The sequence below is a fragment of the Danio rerio genome, chromosome 15, assembly GCF_049306965.1.
Source record: "Danio rerio strain Tuebingen ecotype United States chromosome 15, GRCz12tu, whole genome shotgun sequence".
In the NCBI taxonomy this organism is placed as follows: Eukaryota; Metazoa; Chordata; class Actinopteri; order Cypriniformes; family Danionidae; genus Danio; species Danio rerio.
Genome location: NC_133190.1, coordinates 14,192,501 through 14,215,147, shown reverse-complemented (window position 1 = coordinate 14,215,147; position 22,647 = coordinate 14,192,501). Strand labels below are relative to the sequence as shown.

The window sequence follows — 22,647 nt, the reverse complement described above, 5'->3', positions numbered from 1 at the left end:
ACAATTTTGGTTGCATCATCTTCTCAATCCAGTGATTGATTTTCTAAATCTGAATTGAGTTGTGCTGACCCAATGGGAACGTCTCTGGCTTAATCCAATCAGATGACGGAAAGGCATGCAGTTTAGCAGACCTGAATGGGAAGTGGATGTTTGCCAAAATGACACATAGTGCTCCCATTATGATAGTTTTCTCATTTCAAAGTACTAGAACCCAAAGGGACAAGTATGCATTAGCCCCTTTACAAGTCCAGGTGTTGATATGTAAACTAAACTCTTTGGTTACTTTGCAACTGACCATGTTGTCTCTCTTCCAGTGCACAGCGAGGATGTGGTCTCGACGCGGCTGTACTTTGTGAATGCTTCCCTGCAGAGAGTGACCTTCTCCAGCTCAGTGGGGGTGTCCCTGCCCTGTCCTGCGGGTGGCGCCCCCCATGCCGTCCTCCGCTGGTACCTGGCCACTGGCGACGACATCTACGACGTGCCACACATCCGCCACGTTCACGCCAACGGCACGCTGCAGCTCTACCCCTTCTCCCCCTCTGCCTTCAACAGCTTCATTCATGATAATGACTACTTCTGCACTGCCGAGAACCAGGCCGGCAAGATCCGCAGCCCTAGCATCCGTGTCAAAGCAGGTAAGATCTGATTCCATCCATTAGTTTGTCTATGCATGTATTTACTTCATTTACATGTTGGTGTATTGATACTGAGTAAAGGTCAGGGATGGCAACACAAAGGTTGCTGTTGATTCCAAGTCTTGCCATGAGCAGGCAGGTTTGGGCCACACCTTTAGATCATTTGTTTTAAAAGTGTCTACTAAATGATAACTTGACATACATATGATAACAGTATGCTGTCAATAGTGTATTTACAGCACCTCTATTGGGCTTTATGCTTTAATTATGGATCCTATAATACATACCTATATTCCGGACACTTGCAGGGTGCAAGGGGTTTCTCAGACCATATTGCTTGCAGAAAAGAGCATAGTTAGTGTTGGTGCTGTGACAGAGGGGGGCATGTGACGTTAGAGGTGGAACATTAGTTCTTAAGCTTAACATCTGCAGTAACAGCAAAGGTAGCACCCACCATATTGCTAACCTAAATAAGAATGTAAGTGCCAAATGGATGTCCCAGTGGCCGGCCTGTTGACCTGGCTGCTTTAAAAAGCAGTGCACAGACGGGCGCACAACGCTACAGACAGTTGGCTGACTGACCCTCCCACTCGGTGCCAAGGTCACTGCTCGTGAGTGGAGCTGGACGCCCAGCAACAGCGAGGGATATCCATACACCTCCCTACATACAGACACGCACACACTCTTATGCCAGGCTGTGCAGTGCCAGTGTCCCTCCTGTCTCCCAGTCTCCATCTGTCCTCTAAGCTAGAGTTCCCATCTCTCACACACATACACACTCACCTACTCTGAATTTCCAAGAAATAACCCCAGTGATGGTGATCTCACACATTTATATGTAATGTAACTTAAAAATTCTTTAAAACAGCCACATATTCTTAAGGATTACAAGGTACAAATTTGGTTCCTCAAAAAACCTTTTAGTGAACATTTCTTAAAAGGCACACATTTTAATATACACTTATTTCTAGTTTAAACAAGCACAAATAATATGAAACCATAAATGCAAATAAGGAACCTCTGTAATAAGAATGCAGGCAAATTTGGTCCACACAACTTTTTTTTCCACCTTAGCTGCATTAACATTAAAGTCTCAGAGGATGGAATGAAATTACCTACCAACCGGCGACAAGACGGGGTGACTTTCGCCTCAAATAATTACACTAATTAATCAATTAAGTGCTGAGATGCAGCAAAAACTGCTAGTGGACCTAGCAACCCACACAGAGCCCTGAGGAACCCAACACTGGGGCTCCCTCACCAGCCAATCAGATGCTGGCACTGAAAGGTTACCATGGGTACGGTGAGGGGAGGGGCAGGGTGTGGCGCTGAATGTCTCAGGTGGCACTGGAGAATGATGACAGCTGACAGCTCACTGTATGACACCATCCCCCCCATGCATCTTTCTCTCTCTCTTTCTCTCCCTCCTCCTCTTTTCTCACCCACTCTCCTGCATGCTGATCCTGTGCCAATAATAGCACGGGCACCTGTGTGGATAGCTCTACATTTATAAAAATCTCCCTATGAGGGCTTCATATGAGTGTGTGTGTGTGTGTGTGTGTTCCTCCTTGCACTCACTGTTCATTTCTCATTTAGCCTTTTATGGTGTTGCAATATTAGAATATCAATTCTTTCCGACACAACCTGAATCAATCAATCAATCAATCAATCAATCAATCAATCAATCTATCTATCTATCTATCTATCTATCTATCTATCTATCTATCTATCTATCTATCTATCTATCTATCTATCTATCTATCTATCTATCTATCTATCTATCTATCTATCTATCTATCTATCTATCTATCTATCTATCTATCTATCTATCTATCTATCTATCTATCTATCTATCTATCTATCTATCTATCTATCTATCTATCTACCCACCTACCTCCCTACCTAGGAATTTTTGTCTCTGCTTTTTTACCAGTCTATCCATCTGTCTGGAACCTTTTCATTGATGGTAGTGGAACGTAGACTATTGATAAGAGTATAAAGACAACAGGGTCTTAAATTACACACTGAAATGTAATTTTCACTTAACTGAAGCTATACTGTATTAACCTACAAAGTCTACAATCTTAAAAACATGATAGCATTCTTAAAAGAAACAGAGCATCCTACATACTATTCTATAAAGTATCCTATCCTACAGTATTTGTTGAGCTGGTTTAAAGTCAAGTTTAAGCTCAGATATTGTGCAATGAGTTCACATGAACACTGTGACACAAACCTACAATTCCTTTCTTTCAGCCCTTTGTTTCTTTGGCTCCCTTCCTCCTGATAGGTCATGTTCATTTTTCTTTCACCATTACATTAATGAAAACCATTCACCACCTCATTCTTATTCAATTTGGTCCTCTTCCCCCTCTTTTTTTCATGTCTTGCGTCATGAATAAGTAAATGCGGTATTTGGTTTCTCCAGAGTTAATTATTTAAACGATAGTGATACAGGACTCAGTCCTCCTGGTGTGCGCAAAAGGAGAAAGAGAGCACCAGCCCATGTGTCAGTCCGTTTCCAAGCAACCGATGAGTATAGTCAGGCATCAGTAACATTCTAATGATGCCGCACATGAAGACTGAAAGTCATTTGCCCATAAAAAATGCTATCTGCTATTGTTGTCTGCAAATACGTCTGTGAATTTCACGCATGCATTATTGAAGCCTTAGAGATGTTCGGGCTTGTTTACACCTCTCCGAACCACTGTAAAACAACATTCCACAGCCAGGTGTAGCGCAAGCCAAGTTGAGCTGAAAATAAGACTAGCTAATACGGCCGCTTTGAGTTAGTTTATCTTGAGAAATCCAATAAGTCCCGAGACTCGCAGTCAATCAATGACTGAATAAATGATTATTTGTAGACTATGGAGTCCTGGGTGTAATAGGGAGTTCTATTGATCTGTTCTATTGATTCGGATCTCATCTGCATCATTAAGAGGCTGGTTAGTTAACACCGGGCAAATACGCACAGACAATCTGAACTGACTAAATCGTTCATTTACATATTTCCTTATAAACAGGTTAACTATTTATAGAGAAGGAGATATAATGGCTGGCCTCAGCGATTCATGACTTAACCATCAGACAAGGACACTGATTCGCCTCACTGTGGGTGATACTGGCACCTGGCAGAAAGCGTTATTAATGACCAAGGAAATTCACCCTCAAGCCAGGCGTTAATTATATATAGAAATAGAGGTAGCGAGTGAAAGTGAGATAGGAGCGGGTGGCCTCGGAGCGGGTGATTGCCACGTTTCATGAATTCTTATGATCGCTCTCTTTTCTGATGGGCTGGAAAAGCTGCGTAGTTGAATTGGCCGTGGAATCCAATTGCAATTCCCACTCTGAAAACATTCCCCGACTGAGTGATCAAATTTGCGGCGTCATGTTCGTGAATGAGATGCCCTTGCTCTGCGTCTAGCATTACTTCCCCAAAGAAGCCAGGGAGAAATTAAAATCCGTAAGTAAATAGATGTTGATGAAAGACACAAAACAAATTGAGTCCCTGAAATTAAAATGAAATTCAGCGCCTCCTTTAATCTGTTCACGCTCCCCCGTCGCCCTTTACCGTAGGAGGATCTCCTCGCCCATAAATAACATCTTCGTACCCGGCTCACTTTGTGTGTTCGCTAGTTGTCTATTGATTTTTTGGGACCAGGCTCTGGTTGTCAGGTGCAGAAAGGGTCCCTTTAGCAGGAGCAAATGTTTCTGACAGCTCCAGAGGCTGTGCGGTGGCGTCCACTCACTGCCATCTGCATGAATCTCAACTGTGATTTATAAAAAGGCCACTTCCTGAACTCTTGAACACCTCTATGAAAAGAAAAAAAAGATACAGTTTCTGGCTCAAAATACAGTATTATTTACTCCCAATTGTTTTTCAAAATGCATATATTAGGCAGTTTTGGATATATATATATATATATATATATATATATATATATATATATATATATATATATATATATATATATATATATATATATATAATTTTTAAATAAAATTTTGGTTACCATAAGGAAATAAACTAATTATTAGGTAATTATACAGGTTCGTTAAAAAAAAAAAAAAAAAAACCCTGAAAAAAAATTTTAATGTGAAAAATAAAACTTCAGAATGGCTTTTTTTTTACAAGTATGTATGTATGCATTTATGCATGCATGTATTTATTTATTTATTTTTTTCAGATTTTTACATAGATTAAGCCTTTTCTAAAATGGCAAAACTGTGGACCTGGATGTGTGCATGGAATACCATTATGAGTCTATATATATATATATATATATATATATATATATATATATATATATATATATATATATATATATATATATATATATATATATATATATATATATATAAATGCGATAATACATTTCACATCATTCTGTTGCATCTGTTTCATTATGTATGCCTAAATTTTATACTTTAAATAGTATCTCAGTTACAACATGGTAGTTAAAGGATCAAGCTCTTTTCAAACTCACAATTTAATGAGAATTATTAAGTATGAATTTAAAAAGTATTGTATAACTGTAATTGTTAAATAATAATTGTTCAATAATATATAACAGACTGTAATATAACTGTTTCTTTTGCTTTATTGTGAACAGTGTTCAGGGAACCTTATACGGTTCGCGTGGCGGACCAAAGATCCATGCGGGGCAACGTGGCCGTCTTCAAGTGCCTCATCCCCTCTGCTGTGCAGGAGTACGTCAGTGTGGTGTCTTGGGAGAAGGACACTGTCTCCATCGTCCCAGGTAAGACACTTCTAAAGTAACTGCTGATTTCAAATCTGTTGTTTCTTAAATCTGTACAAGAAGGCTTGTTTCAGTGATTTTGTGCCAGTTATTTTTATTTACATATATTTTTTTGACATATTCAAAGGACTGACTTAGAAGAGAGTTATTCAGAGGTCAAACTGTTAAAGAAATGTTGACACAAACAGTAAAACTATCTGAATTAATTTTGCACAGGCTGTGTTGCAAAAATCAGCCAAAAAACCCTGACACAATACACATAATCCACACAGAATACATTATTTCCTTGATTGACAGACTTCCACTAAAATGGCGTTCAGTCTAAATAGTAAATAGTATATACATATGTTTGATGTATATATACAGTTGAAGTCAGAATTATTAGCCCCCCTGAATTATTAGAGCCCCTGAATTATTAGCCCCCCTGTTTATTTTTTTCACCAGTTTCTGTTTAATGGAAGGAAGATTGTTTCAGCACATTTCTACGCATAATAGTTTTAAAAACCTATTTCTAATAACAGATTTATTTTATCTTTAACAAGATGACAGTAAATAATATTTTACTTGATATTTTTCAAGACACTTCTAATATGTGGGTCACGTGATCCTCCGGGTGCTCCGGTTTCCCCTACAATCCAAAGACATGGGGTACAGGTGAATTGGGTAGGCTAAATTGTCCGTAGTGTATGAGTGTGCATGAATGAGTTTTTGTGGGTGTTTCCCAGAGATGGGTTGCAGCTGGAAGGGCATCCACTGCGTAAAAAACGTGCTGGATAAGTTGGTGGTTCATTCCGCTGTGACGACCCCAGATTAATAAAGGGACTAAGCCGACAAAAAAAAAGAACGAATGAATGATGACAGTAAATAAAATTTTACAAGATATTTTTCCAGACACTTCTATACAGCTTAAAGTGACATTTAAAGGCTTAACAAGGTTAATTAGGTTAACTAGGCAGATTAGGGTAATCCGGCAAGTTATTGTATAATGATGGTTTGAAAAAAAATATTATTAGACATAATTTGAAAATTTCCGTGCTCTGGTAAACATACCTTGAGAAATATTTAGAAAAGAAAAAAAAGAAAAGGACAAAAATCAAAGGGGGACTAATAATTCTGAATTTAAATATATATATATATATATATATATATATATATATATATATATATATATATATATATATATATATATATACATACACACACATACATACACAAACACAAACACACACACACACACACACACACACACACACACACGTATACATACACACTTTGAGATTTGTACATATTTTTATTGTGATCGTTAAAAAAAATAGGTCAGAATAGGTATGTTTACATACATATATGACACGAATATTTTACGTATATATAGAGAAAATTTAATTTCACAAAAGTTATTAATCATTTTACAAAAGTATCACTTGCATTTAATATGCTTTCTATATACAGTATTTTATTTAAATGGGATTTTTCGCCTTTGGCAAATTAATTGACAATCTATTAAATTTGTGATGTTTACTGTTATTGTATTTTACAATATTCAAAGCTATATATACACTTTTTTATATATTATATGATTTTTTCTATATAAATTACAATATTTTTGGCACTTTTTTATGCTTTTATAAAAATCTGTGGGCCGTCAAAGTGAGCTACAATCATTAAAACCTTGTCCATTTGATGACTCTAGTCCTCATCCTGCTATTCAGTCTTCCTCAATAACTCACACCTTACGTATGTGTTTATTTGTGTGATAAATCCAGAGTGATAGTGAACAAAAGCTTTCCCACTTTCTCCAATTTCCTCTAAAGGCAGCAAAATGATTCTGCCAGGAGTGCTTTGTGTGTGTGTGTGTGTTCAAACAAGGTAGCAGTTTTCTTGAGTAGCGCACTTCCTAGCTCAAGTGGCAGAGTATATCTGTCTCTCTCTCTCTGTGTGTGTGTGTGTGTGTATTTGTGTGAACCCTGGCCTTGTAGTTGATTGGAAAATCAATAGGTGCTGCTTACACCGGCCAAGTCAGATGGAATCAGTGACTAGAGTCTCTTGGCTCAGTTCATCTTTCTCAATGGAGGTGCGCGTCTCCCTGCCCTTCACACCGGAGCGCTCATTGATCCGCTTTAGCCGCTGTGTCAATGTGTATCAGTATAAGGGGTCTAGAGGTTTCCAGCAAGTATCGATTGATTACATGCTTGGATTCCCCTTTCTCTTGTCACCAATGCAGAAGTGTCCGAACAATCCCACAATGTGCCACAAGTGTCTGTTTGAAGTAGGGATGAGTGATGTAGACTTAAAACTAGCACGGTTTTCTTTTATTATTGAGATTATGATATAAAGTTGATGTATAATTGATGAATAATTGATGATGGACTGCTTTCAAATATTAGATAATAGTGCTAACTAGATGTGTGATGTGGTCATGATTTGAAGCTGGTTTGCATTACTTTTTTAATAATTCAACAGAGCAGAGTTAGTTTTTCTTCTTATTCTATGGATACCACACTAAGGAGGCGATCACACCGAACGCAATTTTTGCGTTGTGAGGTGCATCTTTTGAATGGTTTTCTAATAATCGCGAGTGTTTTGCTCACTGCTAATGTGCCCTGTGTGCCCTGTGCGTTTTAACTGCCTGCTGTGCCTCGAGTTTTTGCCATTGCGCTCTGCGTACTCAGTTGAAAAAAGTCAAGTCTGAGTAAAAAAAAAGCATGTTACGTCAGTCGCGTCTTTTTCATTCTCCAATCGAATGAAAGCAGAGGCGGGGTTTCCGTTGAGGTGACAGCAGTGTTTGTGTTGTCAAGATGACTATGGAGACTTTCAAAAATGGAGGAAATACTAGTGGTCACTGTGGAACGTAAAAGCATGTTTGGTTTGATTGGGCCTTAAGGCTGCATGTCCACTGAAGTGTTTTTTTTTTTCAAGCTGAGCATTTATTTTCTGTTTTATGAGGCATTTCTGAGTGCCTGTAGTAGCGTTTTACAAGCAATGACTATGTTTACATGGACACCAATAAATCAATTTTAATGCGATTAAAACAATACTCTGATTAAGAATCTACCATGTAAAGAGCAATTTTTGTATATGTCATAATCAAACTAAATAGAAATCGAATTAAGACATGTCGAGTATGCCAATTTTAGTCGCATTATTGTAGTACATACATGTAAACACCTTAATCAAACTATTGCCGTCATGTAGGCCTTTTTACCGCTTTTTGCGACAGGATAGTCTACACAGAGACACACATACACACGGCTGACTTACAATCTTTGCAGATCACCGACACCTGCATCGTGAAATGCCAAGGGTTTTTTTTTTATTCCATTTAGCATGTGGTATGAACTTCCATTAAAACAACACACTTCCAGCAGTTCATAGTTGTTTCCAATATCTATGCATGCATGCAATGTTCGTGAATGAAAGTGAAAGTGCCAAACTCCAATTAAATCGACAAATTAAAAATGAATCACCCGAAATTACATGAAACTCTGGAGGAAATGCAGATAGCGCGGTGAACAATGACTTATGTGCTGTAACATGTAAAACCTGATCATGAAAGTAACACTCAAAAGGCAACTCATGTAAACACCTTAGTCTTATTATTCTCTTAATTAAAGCAAATAATTCGATTACTGATGTCCATGTAAACAGTCATTACTGAGCACTCTCCTTTTTTTAGCCATTGCAAGTTGAAAAATGCAGCACTTATCAGTGTCCCTTTTAAGCTAGTCATCCAATCACAGTTGAAAAGGGGCAAACAATACCAATATCACTGTGTATTATACAAATCATGTGCCCCAAAATGCTGTGCTGCTGTGTTTCTACAACAGTGCTCGCTTTTTTGCAGCGCAAAACCACTTCAGTGGACACAGCCTTAAAGAATTTTTTTTGATTGTTTTTGACCTCAAACAGCTCCTGTGCTTGCATTTCTGTAGCGCAAAACAGCTTTGTTGGAAATCCGTCCTTAAAATACTTTTTTTTTTGTCTTATTTGTGTGGGTCTAGTTTATTAGGGCTTATTCGCACCAAACATGTTTTTGTCATTCCAATTGTCATTCAATGGAAACACACACTTTATGGATGTGCATAAAGGCTGTGAAATAATTAAAATCAATTAGTGATTTGGAACTGTTAGAGGTCATCACACTAAATGTGTCTTTGTGTCTCAAAAAAAGCAAGACGCAGCACTCATGAATGTTTTTTTATAGGTGTTGCTTCCGCCATGTTGACATCAAGTAAAATCATGCCAACTTGCTACCGTAAACAAAAGCTTGCAATACTTCTAATAGTTCTTCTACTTGGTCCACTGCTTGGAACTGACATCGATGAGTTGTAATTATGTTAACAAAGCATTAAAAAAAAAAAAAAACACACTGCAAAATACATAAATGTAAAGCTCACAAACATCCATCAAGCACATGGTTTCTGTTTCATACCACATATATATATATTTCCAACACAATCTCACAGCAAATCTGTAACTTTTTTAATTCAGCGACCAATTCGTATAAAATTTTAATGCCTCCATTCCTAAATTTAAGTATGATTTGCTTCTCCCCAATGATGGTTGGGTTAAGGGGCATGCCTGCTTTTTAAAAAATCATTTGTTTTTATATATATAAATGACGTATAATTTCAAACAATACTTAAAATTGTAACGTCTCCTCATGAAATCAGGATTTTCAGATTTATTAGTATTCTTTAAGACATCCTAGATATTTTATATAAGAGTAAAGTATATTTGAAAAGTCCAAATGCAAAAACCAAAAGCGTCATTTAAAATATTCTTTTAAAATACACATATTTCTTACGGTTGTGTTCCTTTTTTTCTTCTTCTTTTTTCTCACTTTAAACGCAATGGAAATAATTTATGATTTTCCATAAAAATGAAATTACTAATCCTACATAGAGGAGCCATAGAAAAATGTTTATTTCAGAAGAAACTTTTAGATGCCACTTTTTGGTCTCTTCAGTTCTCTTCATTTGTAACCTAATGCTAATTAACAACAGTGTTTAACACTATAAAATAGCATGATTGCGGTGTCATACTGTTATATAAAACCATGCCTTATCACATAATGAAGCTACCCAATCAAACAACTGATGTTAAGATGAGAGTATGTTAATGAATCTTCTTGTTCTTAAACAGGCTCACACTGTACAATCATGACCAAACCACTTCCAGATTGCATGTTATCTGGGAAGATTAAATCTTTTTGTGGGGGGCTATTTTTTTATTTTATTTATTTATTTTTTGGTATATCCCGAACAAAAAAAGATTGCCCATCTTTAGTTTGAAGGCATTGCTTTTGGCACCCCCCACCCCCCTTTCTCTGTTGTGCAGCATTGTTGTGGCTGACCGTGACTTCCAGCTTAATTGATTAACCAGTGGCTTTAATGGATTAACAGAAGGTCACACTTCCAGCTCCGGCAAACTGACTCTGACACTCTTTGCTTAAAGATTAGCTGGCGCATCAATCGAGTTAAAAAAATTCAAATGATCTGCTTCAGCGTGAGCAAAGCGAACATGCAGCCCTCTGGTTTAACTCTATGAGTCTAATAGACTTCTCTTGTGTTGTAGAATAAAGTAAAGGCCACTGAGATGGCTGTTTTTTATTTTTTTGTGTGATATAATGAAAGCAAATATTGCACTTGGTTTTAATGGTCAAAGATGATTAAAAAAAGATTATAAAAGCGATCTATGTGATTTGTGAACAACTGCATATTCAGAGTCTTAGGACTGCACATAATAATCTTAATTGTGTATATAAAAGAATATAAAACAAGAAGAGTCTCAAAAATATTTTAGTAAGAAGAACTACATACTTTCTTCTGCTATACATTCACATCTGCAGCTGATAGTCAGAACAGCGGAAACCATTGCTCATCCCTTTAGAGCTAGTACTTAAATGATTCTCATATGTATTGTCTATAATAAATAACAAAACTTTAAGATTATAAGGCTGAAAAGCATGAAATGCCATCAGTCGAGACACTTCCCAGTATTTCTCTGTTGCTAATTGGGAAATCACAATAATTAATCCAGAAAAAGCCAAAGCAAAGTAAACACTATCAGACTACTGTGATATAAAAACAGCAGTACAACTTACAAAAGAGAAAAATCGACTTAGAATGTAATTTACCTGTTCTTTAACAATTTTGTCAGCTGTAGTTTGAAACACGCTGAAAAAAAATGTTTTTTCTTCCCTAAGGACTTATTATGTGCTCTCTGTCACCATCTTGTGGTGGAACGTCAACTGTCTTTGCTCTGCTCAGTATCACAGGCTGGCCGCCAAACCCGCTGAATCAACTAAACTGCATAGTTGCTAAACAATTACATTCTCTCCTAAAAAAGCCTCAAAAGTACATTATGTTGTCCAACAGCTGCAATATTTGTCAAACTGTAGTCCTCTGCTTGCTACTCGTGTGGGCGGAGTAATACATTCGTGTGGGCGGGCTGTACGAGTGCTGATGTTACTTTAATATCTCACAGCTATCAACCAATCAGACTTGAGAATCAGACAGAAGTTTTGTATAAATGATAATCATTATATATCTAATATTTATTTGTATTATTATGACTGTAATACTAATATTATAATAATTCTAGTATAATTGATTAATATTTCACTATATTATTTTGTTTATATTCATTAAACAACATATTCCAACACATGGATGTTTTTGATCATCAAATCATCACTTTAAAATGATTTCTAATCAACATTGGGACTTTTCAGATTTTTTACAATATTTAATTTTTAGTTAGAATCTTATATTTTTTAAATTGATAAAAACGATTACAACACAGTTATTATTTAAAAGTATCAATCTCACCAATGTCTGAACAGTACAAATTGTACATGATATAAAAAGCTTGACTGAAGAACATTTAGTTAAGAACACCAATGTGTTTTTATGCCAAATATTCAGAAGAAGGACAAACTGCTAATGCACTGATATTTTTATTAATGGTGTAATAGCGGCAGGGTTGATTATGTGTGTAGGAGGGCTGTAGAGAAAGTGTGTGTGTTTGTGTGTGTGTGTGTGAACCAGTAAGCTGATTTCTGCTGTGTGACTCATGTTTAAGATGGAAAGATGTGTAAGAGGATCAGAGAGAGAGCGGTGAGGAGTTAGAGCTGGATTTACAGGTTCAATTACACTGCCTGTCATTAGTCTACCCTTGTTTTAGCTGGGAATAAAACCTTACGCTTGTACGGCCAACACACACATTTTCTCCACCATCCTCATTTGGCCTTCCTATCGACTTCTATTGTTCCTAAATAAAGCCAATTATTATTATTACAGACAAAACTAAACCTCGACCTCAACTGTGAATTGGGTGTTGAAATACTTTCTTGCAATATAATTGAATGTTCAACGTGTCATATTTGAGTTGCTGCTGCTTCAGAAATTACACTTGACTGTTGACCCTAAAAACTGCCATTTATGAATGTAAATCAAATGCAGTTGCTTTATGAGTCTTTTTATTATTTTTTTAGCGATTTCACAGTGATGCCATGGAAGAACTTTTTTTTTTTGGTTCCCCTAAAGAACCTTTCAGTGAAAATCAAGTGTGAAAATCACTTAAAAAAATGTAAAGTCCACACTATCTTGGGCTGTGGATAAAATGACTACCTTCATTGTCTTTCTCACATCTGAGAGAGTTACGGTGTGGAGAAGCCCCAAAGAAGTGTACCACCCAGACTGTTTCTGGTTTGATCCCAGCTTCGAGCGGGTTGGGTGGTGTAGGACCAGCGGGCTTACATTGGTGCCGTGACCCGGATGGGACAAAGGTTTAGGGGAGTGAGTGTAGCAGAGGCCAGCTAGTGAAATGCTGTGCAGGTAAACTCACTCCTTTGACCTCAAAATGTGCTCTAGCGACAGATGCTAGATGCCATGGTCTTTAACCTCCTTGGTAGAGCAACCAGCTCCCATGTGGAAAGTCACCTGTTTGATCCCATCTCAGGTTGGGTTGTGTAGTACAGGTGGGGTTACACATAGGAGTTGATCAGTGATGGTTTGAGCTGCAATATTATGGTATTCTCCAGGCCAAATACTTGTGCTAGATGGGCGCTTCCCTGCCAAACCATTCTGGAGGACCATGTGCACCCAATTTTCTTTAAAAAAAACATATATTTCTCTCAATTTTGGCCTTCCGCCCACACTAAGATGCCATTTTAGGGAAAATTTAAAAACACTGTTTTTGTGTTGCACTGTATACTACGAAAATGGAGGCTTTCGAAAATGATGACACATTTTAGTCGTGTTTCAGCAATTCAGCCAACATGGTGGATGACACTGTAATGGAGATATTTCGGATCTTGTCCATTCTGACAGCTTTATTAAAGATAAATGTCATGCTTCCTATTCTCTTTAAAGGACAAGAAATGTTAACTGGGTGCTATTGTTTCTTTAAAAATTTGCTACAAAGAGATGGAAAGTAAATAATAGGCAAGCAGATATGACGCAGGTAAAAGCATCTTACATCTATATGCAGTGTATGTACAAAATCGTTTTCAGGCTGCACCAGACCTTGCATTGACTTGCATTTGTTCTGTCTAAAGATGAGAAAAAAGGCACATTTTATAGAACTTCAATCTATTAAATTAATTGTGATGATTATTAAGTGAACAAAAACATTTTACTTGAATTTTATTAAAATTTTATTTATATAAAAACTAAATTGGGGTTTTTATATAATATTTTCATATATGGGATTTTTCATGGGCAAAACGTAGAATTAATGATGATTTCTTTAAAAATTTAGGACACTTTTTTTTTTGTTCAAGTTAAGCATTAAAGGCACACCCTACTGTAATATTTTGACCAGTGCAGATGTTCATTTTTTGGCATGAATAACATGCTCTCCATTATTATTGTTATACCTTTTAATAAGTAATTTTATCATTCTCCTTATTTTTTTTTTCTTCATCCATCAACTGATGACACTGGGATGAGGCTCATAACATCGAGGCAATTCCCTGTATGAATTTAATGAAATGCAAAAAAACATGGAGCGATGCTAAATTATTGATCTGAAATGGAAAAGAAATAAAGAAATAAGCACGTCAGCATGTGCGATGTGGAATCATTATGCTGATAGGACTATTTATATGAAGGGCGAGGAAAAACTGCATCTTGTTTGCAGTAAATCTGAAATAGTGGTGCAGTCTGTGAGCGCGAGCGTATCTGTGTGTGGCTGTACTTCTACATCAAGCTGACACTTCAAGGAAAAACTAAGCAAAACTCAAATAATGGGTGAAAAGTGATACAATATTTGTGGGCGGTAAGATAAAATGCCTTGCTCTTACTTGCCAGTACTGCAAAAATAAAAAAACAGTTGAATTAAATTAACTTTACAAGTCATTGTAACGTCACGATTCAGTAAAACACGCATTGCTGATCTGCAATATTCAAAGTATCTGCTCTCTCGTCCTCTATTTGTCTTCCTTTTCTGGTCTTCTGTTAGTACAACATCATTGTCGTATTCCTGCAGCAGATATGTTGCACTACATTTTCATGCATACGCTATTAAAGTCTGTGAGTGACAGAAAGTGGCCGAGCCGCTTCTCTCTCTCATGTCAATATTTGACTACCTGATAAGTCCAAGACTGCAGCACTTGGATACATGTACACAAACAGTGAAAGAATGGCTAATCTGCTGAAAAGAAGAATGCAGGGTGAATATTTGAATATGTAAGCTTCAATATAATGCACAAGATGAGCGGATTTGTCAAGGTGAAAAAAAAATGTATAGAAGTGTAAAAAAACTGAGCTCTATGTATTACAGGACTTGCTGCAGTACATGCTCATTAATTAGGTCATTGAAGAAACAGTATTATTATTGTATTTTAGTCACACTTTATCATATGGTTTTATTAATTAATAAATATACATATTTACTTAAAGACAGCTTAAAGCCTCATTCACATATTGCATATAAAGTGGAGTGGAATCGATTTCTCCAAAAAGTCCAACTCGTTTCACAACTTGCGCTTCTCTGGCACCTGTATTTGCTAAGCAATCTCAGGTGTGCTATCCGTCTCAGAATAACTGACAGAGTGTTGATTTATACTCATTTTGTTATATTTATTATATTTTTTAGAGATAATAATGATATTTTGTGCGGGAAGTCTTAGCAAAGTACGTAACTTGACAACGGCTATCACGACCATTACAAATATTCCTAAACATTGACATTTCTAAAGCATCAAAACACCATAATATGTTTGCAGATATTTAAGAAGCATGCTAAGTAGACATACAGGCTTATCTGAGAAATAATGCTGAAGTCAAATACTCTGAAAATGGTTACCCAGGGGTAATACATGGTAGTCATGGTCATAAGCTGACAAGTTGGTGAAGGTTGGCCCTTCTCAACTGTAGCTTCAATTGTGCTCTACAAAAACATTCAGATGACATCGCAGACACTACGTTCATACTTTTATATAGTCTCTAAACACAATGTGGCATTTAAAGGTCCTGTGAAGTTCTTTGAAATGTGCATTTTTATTTGGTGTTGGGATGGTGGGACATAGTGTAGCTCCTCCCCTTTTTAAAAAAAAAAAACAGCCAATAGTGTTTTGTCTTATCCCTGCTCTGCCTGTGAGAGTGGTTGAGCTCAAGTACATAAAATGTAAAGCGTAGAGAGCATTTTATTAGTCAAGAGTACATGTTTATATCAGTTTTATATATTCCAAATGTGAGTTGTCACTGTTTTAGTCCACACAAGCTTATAGATATCCTAAAAACTAAACACTGATGCTAACATTTAAAAAAAAAAAAAAAAATACTTTAATGTATTGGGATTTAAAAAAAATAGACACTTTTACACCTGTTATTTTGCGCACTCACATTGGCGCACTTTGTTCACGAGGCGTTAAACGTCAACAAAAATCATTGTGCACATGCCTTAATGTCTTTCTTAATCTGGCAGAACTGGATTAAACTGCATTCATGTGGATTATTTTACAATTTCTTTCAGACTTTTTGGAAGCTTCATCGTTTAAGTTGCGTTGAATTTCAATTAAGGGACATTTTAATTTCGAATTACTAATGGATTTGGAAAATGTAATTAAATTAAACATACTTGAATTAACTATATTCTTCTTTATGTCCTTTTCTAGTGCTTCTTAACTTTCTCTAGTCCTTATTGACTTTTGTTTAACAAAGATGGTGACCAAAACAATCTAAATATATTACACGTACAAATAATTCAAATATAATAACAAATAATTCTGGCTTAACACAACATACTGTAAAGGGTAATAGAGACAATTTCTGGATGAACTATTGCTTTAAAGTCTCCTCTTTTTTGCCACCGGTGTCGGTTTGTCTGGAATAGTGTGAAAAGTGTGTGTGTGTGAGTTTCGTTCAGATTGTTCTGCTCCTCTTCTGGAAGCCCAAAACAGTGTGAGTTTTATCTTATCTCCATGGCAGCGAGTATGAAACGGCGGTCGGAATAAGGAAGGTGTGAGGAGGTTTTTTTGTATTTTTTATTAGCGTAGCACCATGGTGCCGCACACATATACAGTCCAGTGCTTTCACAGTTATGCGCAAGCCACAAACACATTGCGAATGGCTGACAGATTTCCTGCTGAGAGGGGCATAAACTCCAACCTGGACAGACTTCCCTCAACCAAACACTTCTACAGAGTAAAGCTCAGAGGAAAAGCACTGAATGAGAGAGCAGATTTGGAGGAGGAAGTCAGAGCATCTGTATTGATAGGGTTTGAGATCAATGAAAGTTGATTGTGAATTTTAAAGAAGACGAGATGCGTTTGGATTTATATACTAGTATGCATTGATTTATCCTACCACTACATTATACCAGTGTTAGTTTAGTATTATTTATATATTATACTAGTATTCATTATTTGAAATTAGGATTATTATACATTTATATTAATATTTTATGTATTATTTTAAGTATTTTCATTTATTTTAAGTAACCATTTCATCATTTTCAAAATAGACTCATACTGAAAACGTGACTCTGAAAACATAGCCTCATACATTCTAAAGATTGCAATTTATGTAGCCAGAAGTATGTATGGCTGCATTTCATCTTTAAAATGAATGCTATGGGGCAGTATGATGCCGTTCCTTTTTGCGATAGCAGCTGACCGCTCACCTCCGTGTGGACAGCTTTTCCACCGTTACCAGTATACGTCGGCATTGAGATGCAAAGGAGTAGACCTTGACAATGGGGTCCGAGTTTGGCAAAGAAAGCAAGTAAAACAAAAGCAAATGGCTTAAAATAAAATAAACAAGTAAATAACAGGATGAGAATGTGGTAAAATCTGAAAATGTGGTAAAAATCAGGGGGCTTTTCTTTTTCTGGATTGCTTTTTAAAACAATGTCTGTAGGGTTTAGGTGGGCGCTGGTCAATGGGTGCTGGGTCAGAGGGTGGGTCAATTGGTCAGTAAGTCATTCAGTCAGTCAGTCGACAGTGGTTACTGGTGAATTTACATGAGAAGAGCAGGCACGAATGGCATTTGCAAGAGAAATTTGAAATCTCGAAAAGTATACACAGCAGCCTCTGGTGGATTCGAAAAAAAAAAACTGCGAAAAAACAAACAAACATATGTCCTGGGACATATTTGGCGCTCTCAAGAAATGTATAGTGTATATAGGGCTACGTTTTTTTCAGAATCAATATGTTTAATTTTAAAATTAGTTTTTATTTTCAAGATTAATTAAATAAAACTAGATTGCATTACATCCAAACGAACATAACTTTTTAAATAAAAACTCCCATCTAAATGGATATTTTTCATATTTCTTTTCCAGTTATAAAACTATATGTGCATTATTACAAAAATAATATTAAAATAAAAAAATGATTATAAAACAACAATAATACAAGTCTAAGCAAATGGAAGGAACACATACTTGTTTAATAATAATAATAATAATAATAATAATAATAATAATAATAGTAATAGTAATAATAATAGTAATAACAACAACAACAACAACACTATTATTATTTAAACAAATAATTAAATCAAAATATCACTTATGCTATTAAAGTCCACATATTATTATTACTATTTTTATTAATATAAATTACAGAAAGAGTTTATTAATCTTTTGAAATTATTCTCTTTTGTTGACAACTATTTTATAAACATTCTCATTACAGACATATTTAAAAACTATTTTACCATGAGCTGCTTACATCACTCAAAAACTTACAACAAATTTAATATGAGTTAGAGAAGTTTTTTTTTTTTTTTCCATTTGGTGCGGGAGTGGGGTGGTTGGGCAGCCTAATAGTTTTATGTTTAATCCACTTAAATTTGTAAAAGCTATTAAATTAAAGGAATTGTGTTGGGATCACATGAGGGAATTGTGTGAACCAAAGCAGGTTTTATTATGAGATCACAGTGCTGTGCTTCACATTACATATTAACAAACACAGCCTTCATGAATTGACAAGTGCTTTAAATCATATCACTTTCTCAGGCATTGTTAGAACTACCAAATGGCAAGTAAGATTGTTATTTTATTATTAATGTTTTTATATATAATCACCAAACACCATTTTTTTTTTATCACAATTGATGTATGGCAAGTGGTAACTCTAAACTTGAGCCAATCTCTGTCTCATATGGGACTCTTATATAGTTATTTCCAGAGCTTGACGGCCCAAGTCCATATTAAGTTTCATAGTAATAGAACATTTTAAAGCATCCGTCCCAGTCAGGAGCCTGTTATTGATTGATTGCTACCTCGTATGCTTGCATGTGTAGAGTTTTATGCCTGTGCTCATGTAAAGTGTGTTTGTGTGTCAGTGCAGTTGGTCATGTCCTAACCTGCCCCTCACACTACAAACACACACACACACGCACACACACACATGCACGCACACACGCACACACACTCATGCATTATGGAATAGCTTTATACAAATTGTCCTCTAAACTGGGAGCGAGAAATAAATCAATAGTCTAAGCAGTGAATGGAGTGTATAGGTTTTTATTAGGAGGTGCTGAAAATGTGTGTGCGTGTGTGTGTGTGTGTGTGTGTGTGTGTGTGTGTGTGTGTGTGTGTGTGTGTGTGTGTGTGTGTGTGTGTGTGTGTGTGTGTGTGTGTGTGTGTTTGTGTATGTGATGGATGAGGAAAGAGTACTGAACACACTCGCTGAAAAGGAATTATAAAGAAGAAGAGATGTTTTTACCTTATTGTGCCTTTTTACAGTCACATTGCTATTCTAACACACAATTCTGTTTGCCCTTTTTGTTACTTTTTTTACAGGGTTAGCACCAAAACAATTTTTTGTTGGATTATTGTGGAGTTTTGAACTCAACATTGTGCTATACCATTATTTTGGACATTTAGGATAGTGATATGATGAAATTATCTTAGTTACTGTACTTATTTAAAGTAAATTACTTGACCAAACTCTTGTCCTCCCTATTTTTAAGAACAACAAATAATAGCTTGAGTTCTAGTTCATTTGGTATCAGATCATTCATTAGATCAGGTATTAGATCACTTAGTATCAGAAGTGGCTTATATGAAAGACACAGGCTTCGAGATTAAGCTTTTCCCAAAATAAAATATGATCATGCCTTACTTTTGAATTATTTAACTAGGACAGTAGGTCTGACTTTGCTTAGACAAAGGTCTTGTCACTTAACAGAAAATAATGTACAGTATAAAATATTGCGCAATGTATAGAAGTATAGAGATCATTGTGCAATGGAAAAATAATTAATATGACTCCCATGAGCTTGGAGGGCTGCATCCATACATCTCTGCAATGACTTAAATAATCTAATAAAATTATTAATAAAATCGTCTGGAATGGTTACAAAAGTGCAGGACTCCCAGAGTTCATCTAGATTCTTTGGATCCATCTTCAATGCCTCCATCTTACCCCAGACATGCTCAATAATGTTCATGTATGGTGACTGGGCTGGCCAATCCTGGAGCATCTTGACCTTCTTTGCTTTAAGGAACTTTGATGTGGAGGTTGAAATATGAGAAGGAGCGCTATCCTGCTGAAGAATTTACCCTCTCCTGTGGTTTGCAATGTAATGGGCAACACTAATGTCTCAGGGTGTTGATGTAGCCATCCACTCTGCAGATCTCTTGCCCGCCCCTATACTGAATGTAACCCCAAACCATGATTTTTCTTTCATAAAACCTGACTGATTTCTGTGAGAATTTTGGGTTCATGCGGGTTCCAATAGGTCTTCTGCAGTATTTGTTTGGATGATCAACAGATGATTCATCAGTAAAATTTACCTTTTGCCACTTTTCTTAATGATCAACTATAAGTTATTATTTGCTGCTCTTATAATTGGGATCGATGATAATACTTTTGTCAAGTAGAGTATATGTGTATATATATACAGTATATATATATATATATATATATATATATATATATATATATATATATATATATATATATATATATATATATAYACAGTATATATATATATATATATATATATATATATATATATATATATATATATATATATATATATATATATATATATATATATATATATATACATACACTCTACATATACACAGTATATGACGACAAGATATAACTTCAGCAGTAGCAAAATATTTTTTCTAGATTTTGGACATGATGTTAAACAACAACAATGCATAGGAATCGAAAAAGCATTTGAGTCTTATGGAGGAGGAGACCTGAATAAAAGATTACAAAGAGAAGCATTCTGTATTCAAAAATAAAATCCCTTACACCAAGAGGAATAAATGAGGAATTGGACTTTTCTGTCTTTCTTTAACAGTTTGTTGTTTAGCTGTAATATTATGAATTATGGATTTTGAAGCTGTAATGATACAAATGATAAGATGAAAATAATTTGTTTAATGTTTTGGACTGTCGAAATTCCATTGCATTGATGTAGAAATAAATAAGCGAATGATGATAATTGATTTGCTATTTTCCTGTGAAATTATGGTTTTCTAGTTGAAGGTAAATATTACTTGCATGGCTAATTATGGTATATTGAAATGAAAATGAGATTGTTTTTCATTATCAAATGGCCATCTTACTAATGATGCAATGTGATTAACTGTGGGACAAAATGGTGGAGTGAGAGGATTGTCACACACACTGAGAAAGGCATTCAACGTTTGGTAGTGCTGAAACGTCTTTGTTTTGTATCACCTGAAGAATGTAAAAAAAAATAACTTTACAAAGCAATTATTTAATTATGTGTAGTGTGAATCATGACCTTCTGAAAAAAATATATACAAATAAAAATAAAATCAACAAGCTGAAAGAACTGGACTTGATCCGGAAACAATGTGCTAAAGTACATCCTGATTTGCTTATAAATGTACATATAAAATGGCTCAATGAATTGCAGTGAGACTCAGCTGATCACACACAGGCCTCAGTGTCTGCCAGCTACAGCCATTTTCTACCAATCTGCATATTCAAACCTCAGAATCGCTACAGCACACACACACGCACACACACACACACATACATAGAGGTGAAGATGGAGAGCTGCTCTGTGAGCGTTAGTAATCAGCACTCTCTTTAGTGGAGCGTGCCTCCACTCCAGCTGCTCCCTCAAACAACCACACCATTTTCTCTTTATCGGCGTGTTTGTCGGCCTGTCTGTCTGTCTGAGGGTTCGAGGAGGAGTGACAATATTCTCTCTGTAAGTGGCACAACAAAAATAACGGAAAAAGGGACAGAGTAAAAGATGGAGATAGAGGCAAGTGCTGAATTATGCAGACAATGAGAGTGATGAAAGTGGAGGTAGGGCTGGACAGATGGACAGAGATGGATATACAGATGAAAGGCAGGCAGACAGACAGACAGACAGACAGATAGATGACATGCATTGTTTTGCACCTATACTGCGGGGGAGTATCACAAGGTTGGATCTTTGGCCATATTTATTTCCCTTTAGGCTATAAAATAAGTTGCACCTGTTTTTTTTTTTTTTTTTTTTTTTTTTCTATATGTTGTTTTGCCCACACACATGATGTGGTGGTGCACCTCAAGTTTGCTATTTGCTTTATCTCTCCTCCACTGGAGCACTGAAATAAATTTTACTCTTACTGGTGAAAGTTTGACATGTTACAGTGTTAAATAAAATGTATGTATGCATGTATGTATGGATGTATTAGTTTATGGATGTATGGATGGATGTATGGATGGATGTATGGATGGATGAATAGATGTATGGATGGATGGACAATTTGATGGACAGATTGATGGACAGATTGATGAATGGATGTAT

The 22,647-nt window shown here is 35.9% G+C and overlaps 1 protein-coding gene across 10 annotated transcripts in view; it reads left to right on the top strand.

Annotated features, from left to right (window-relative positions):
* The window catches only part of dscaml1 (Down syndrome cell adhesion molecule like 1), a 162,023-nt gene that overhangs the window by 18,980 nt on the left and 120,396 nt on the right, over positions 1–22,647 (top strand). For all 10 annotated transcript variants that reach the window (XR_012390645.1, XM_073923417.1, XM_073923416.1 and 7 more), the window contains exons 2-3: positions 315–635; positions 5,249–5,395. Coding sequence is in view for 5 of the 10 variants with exons in the window: in XM_009291532.5 (XP_009289807.2) it covers positions 315–635; positions 5,249–5,395 (468 nt within the window). In the remaining 5 variants the exon portion in view is untranslated. The remainder of the gene's footprint in view (positions 1–314; positions 636–5,248; positions 5,396–22,647) is intronic.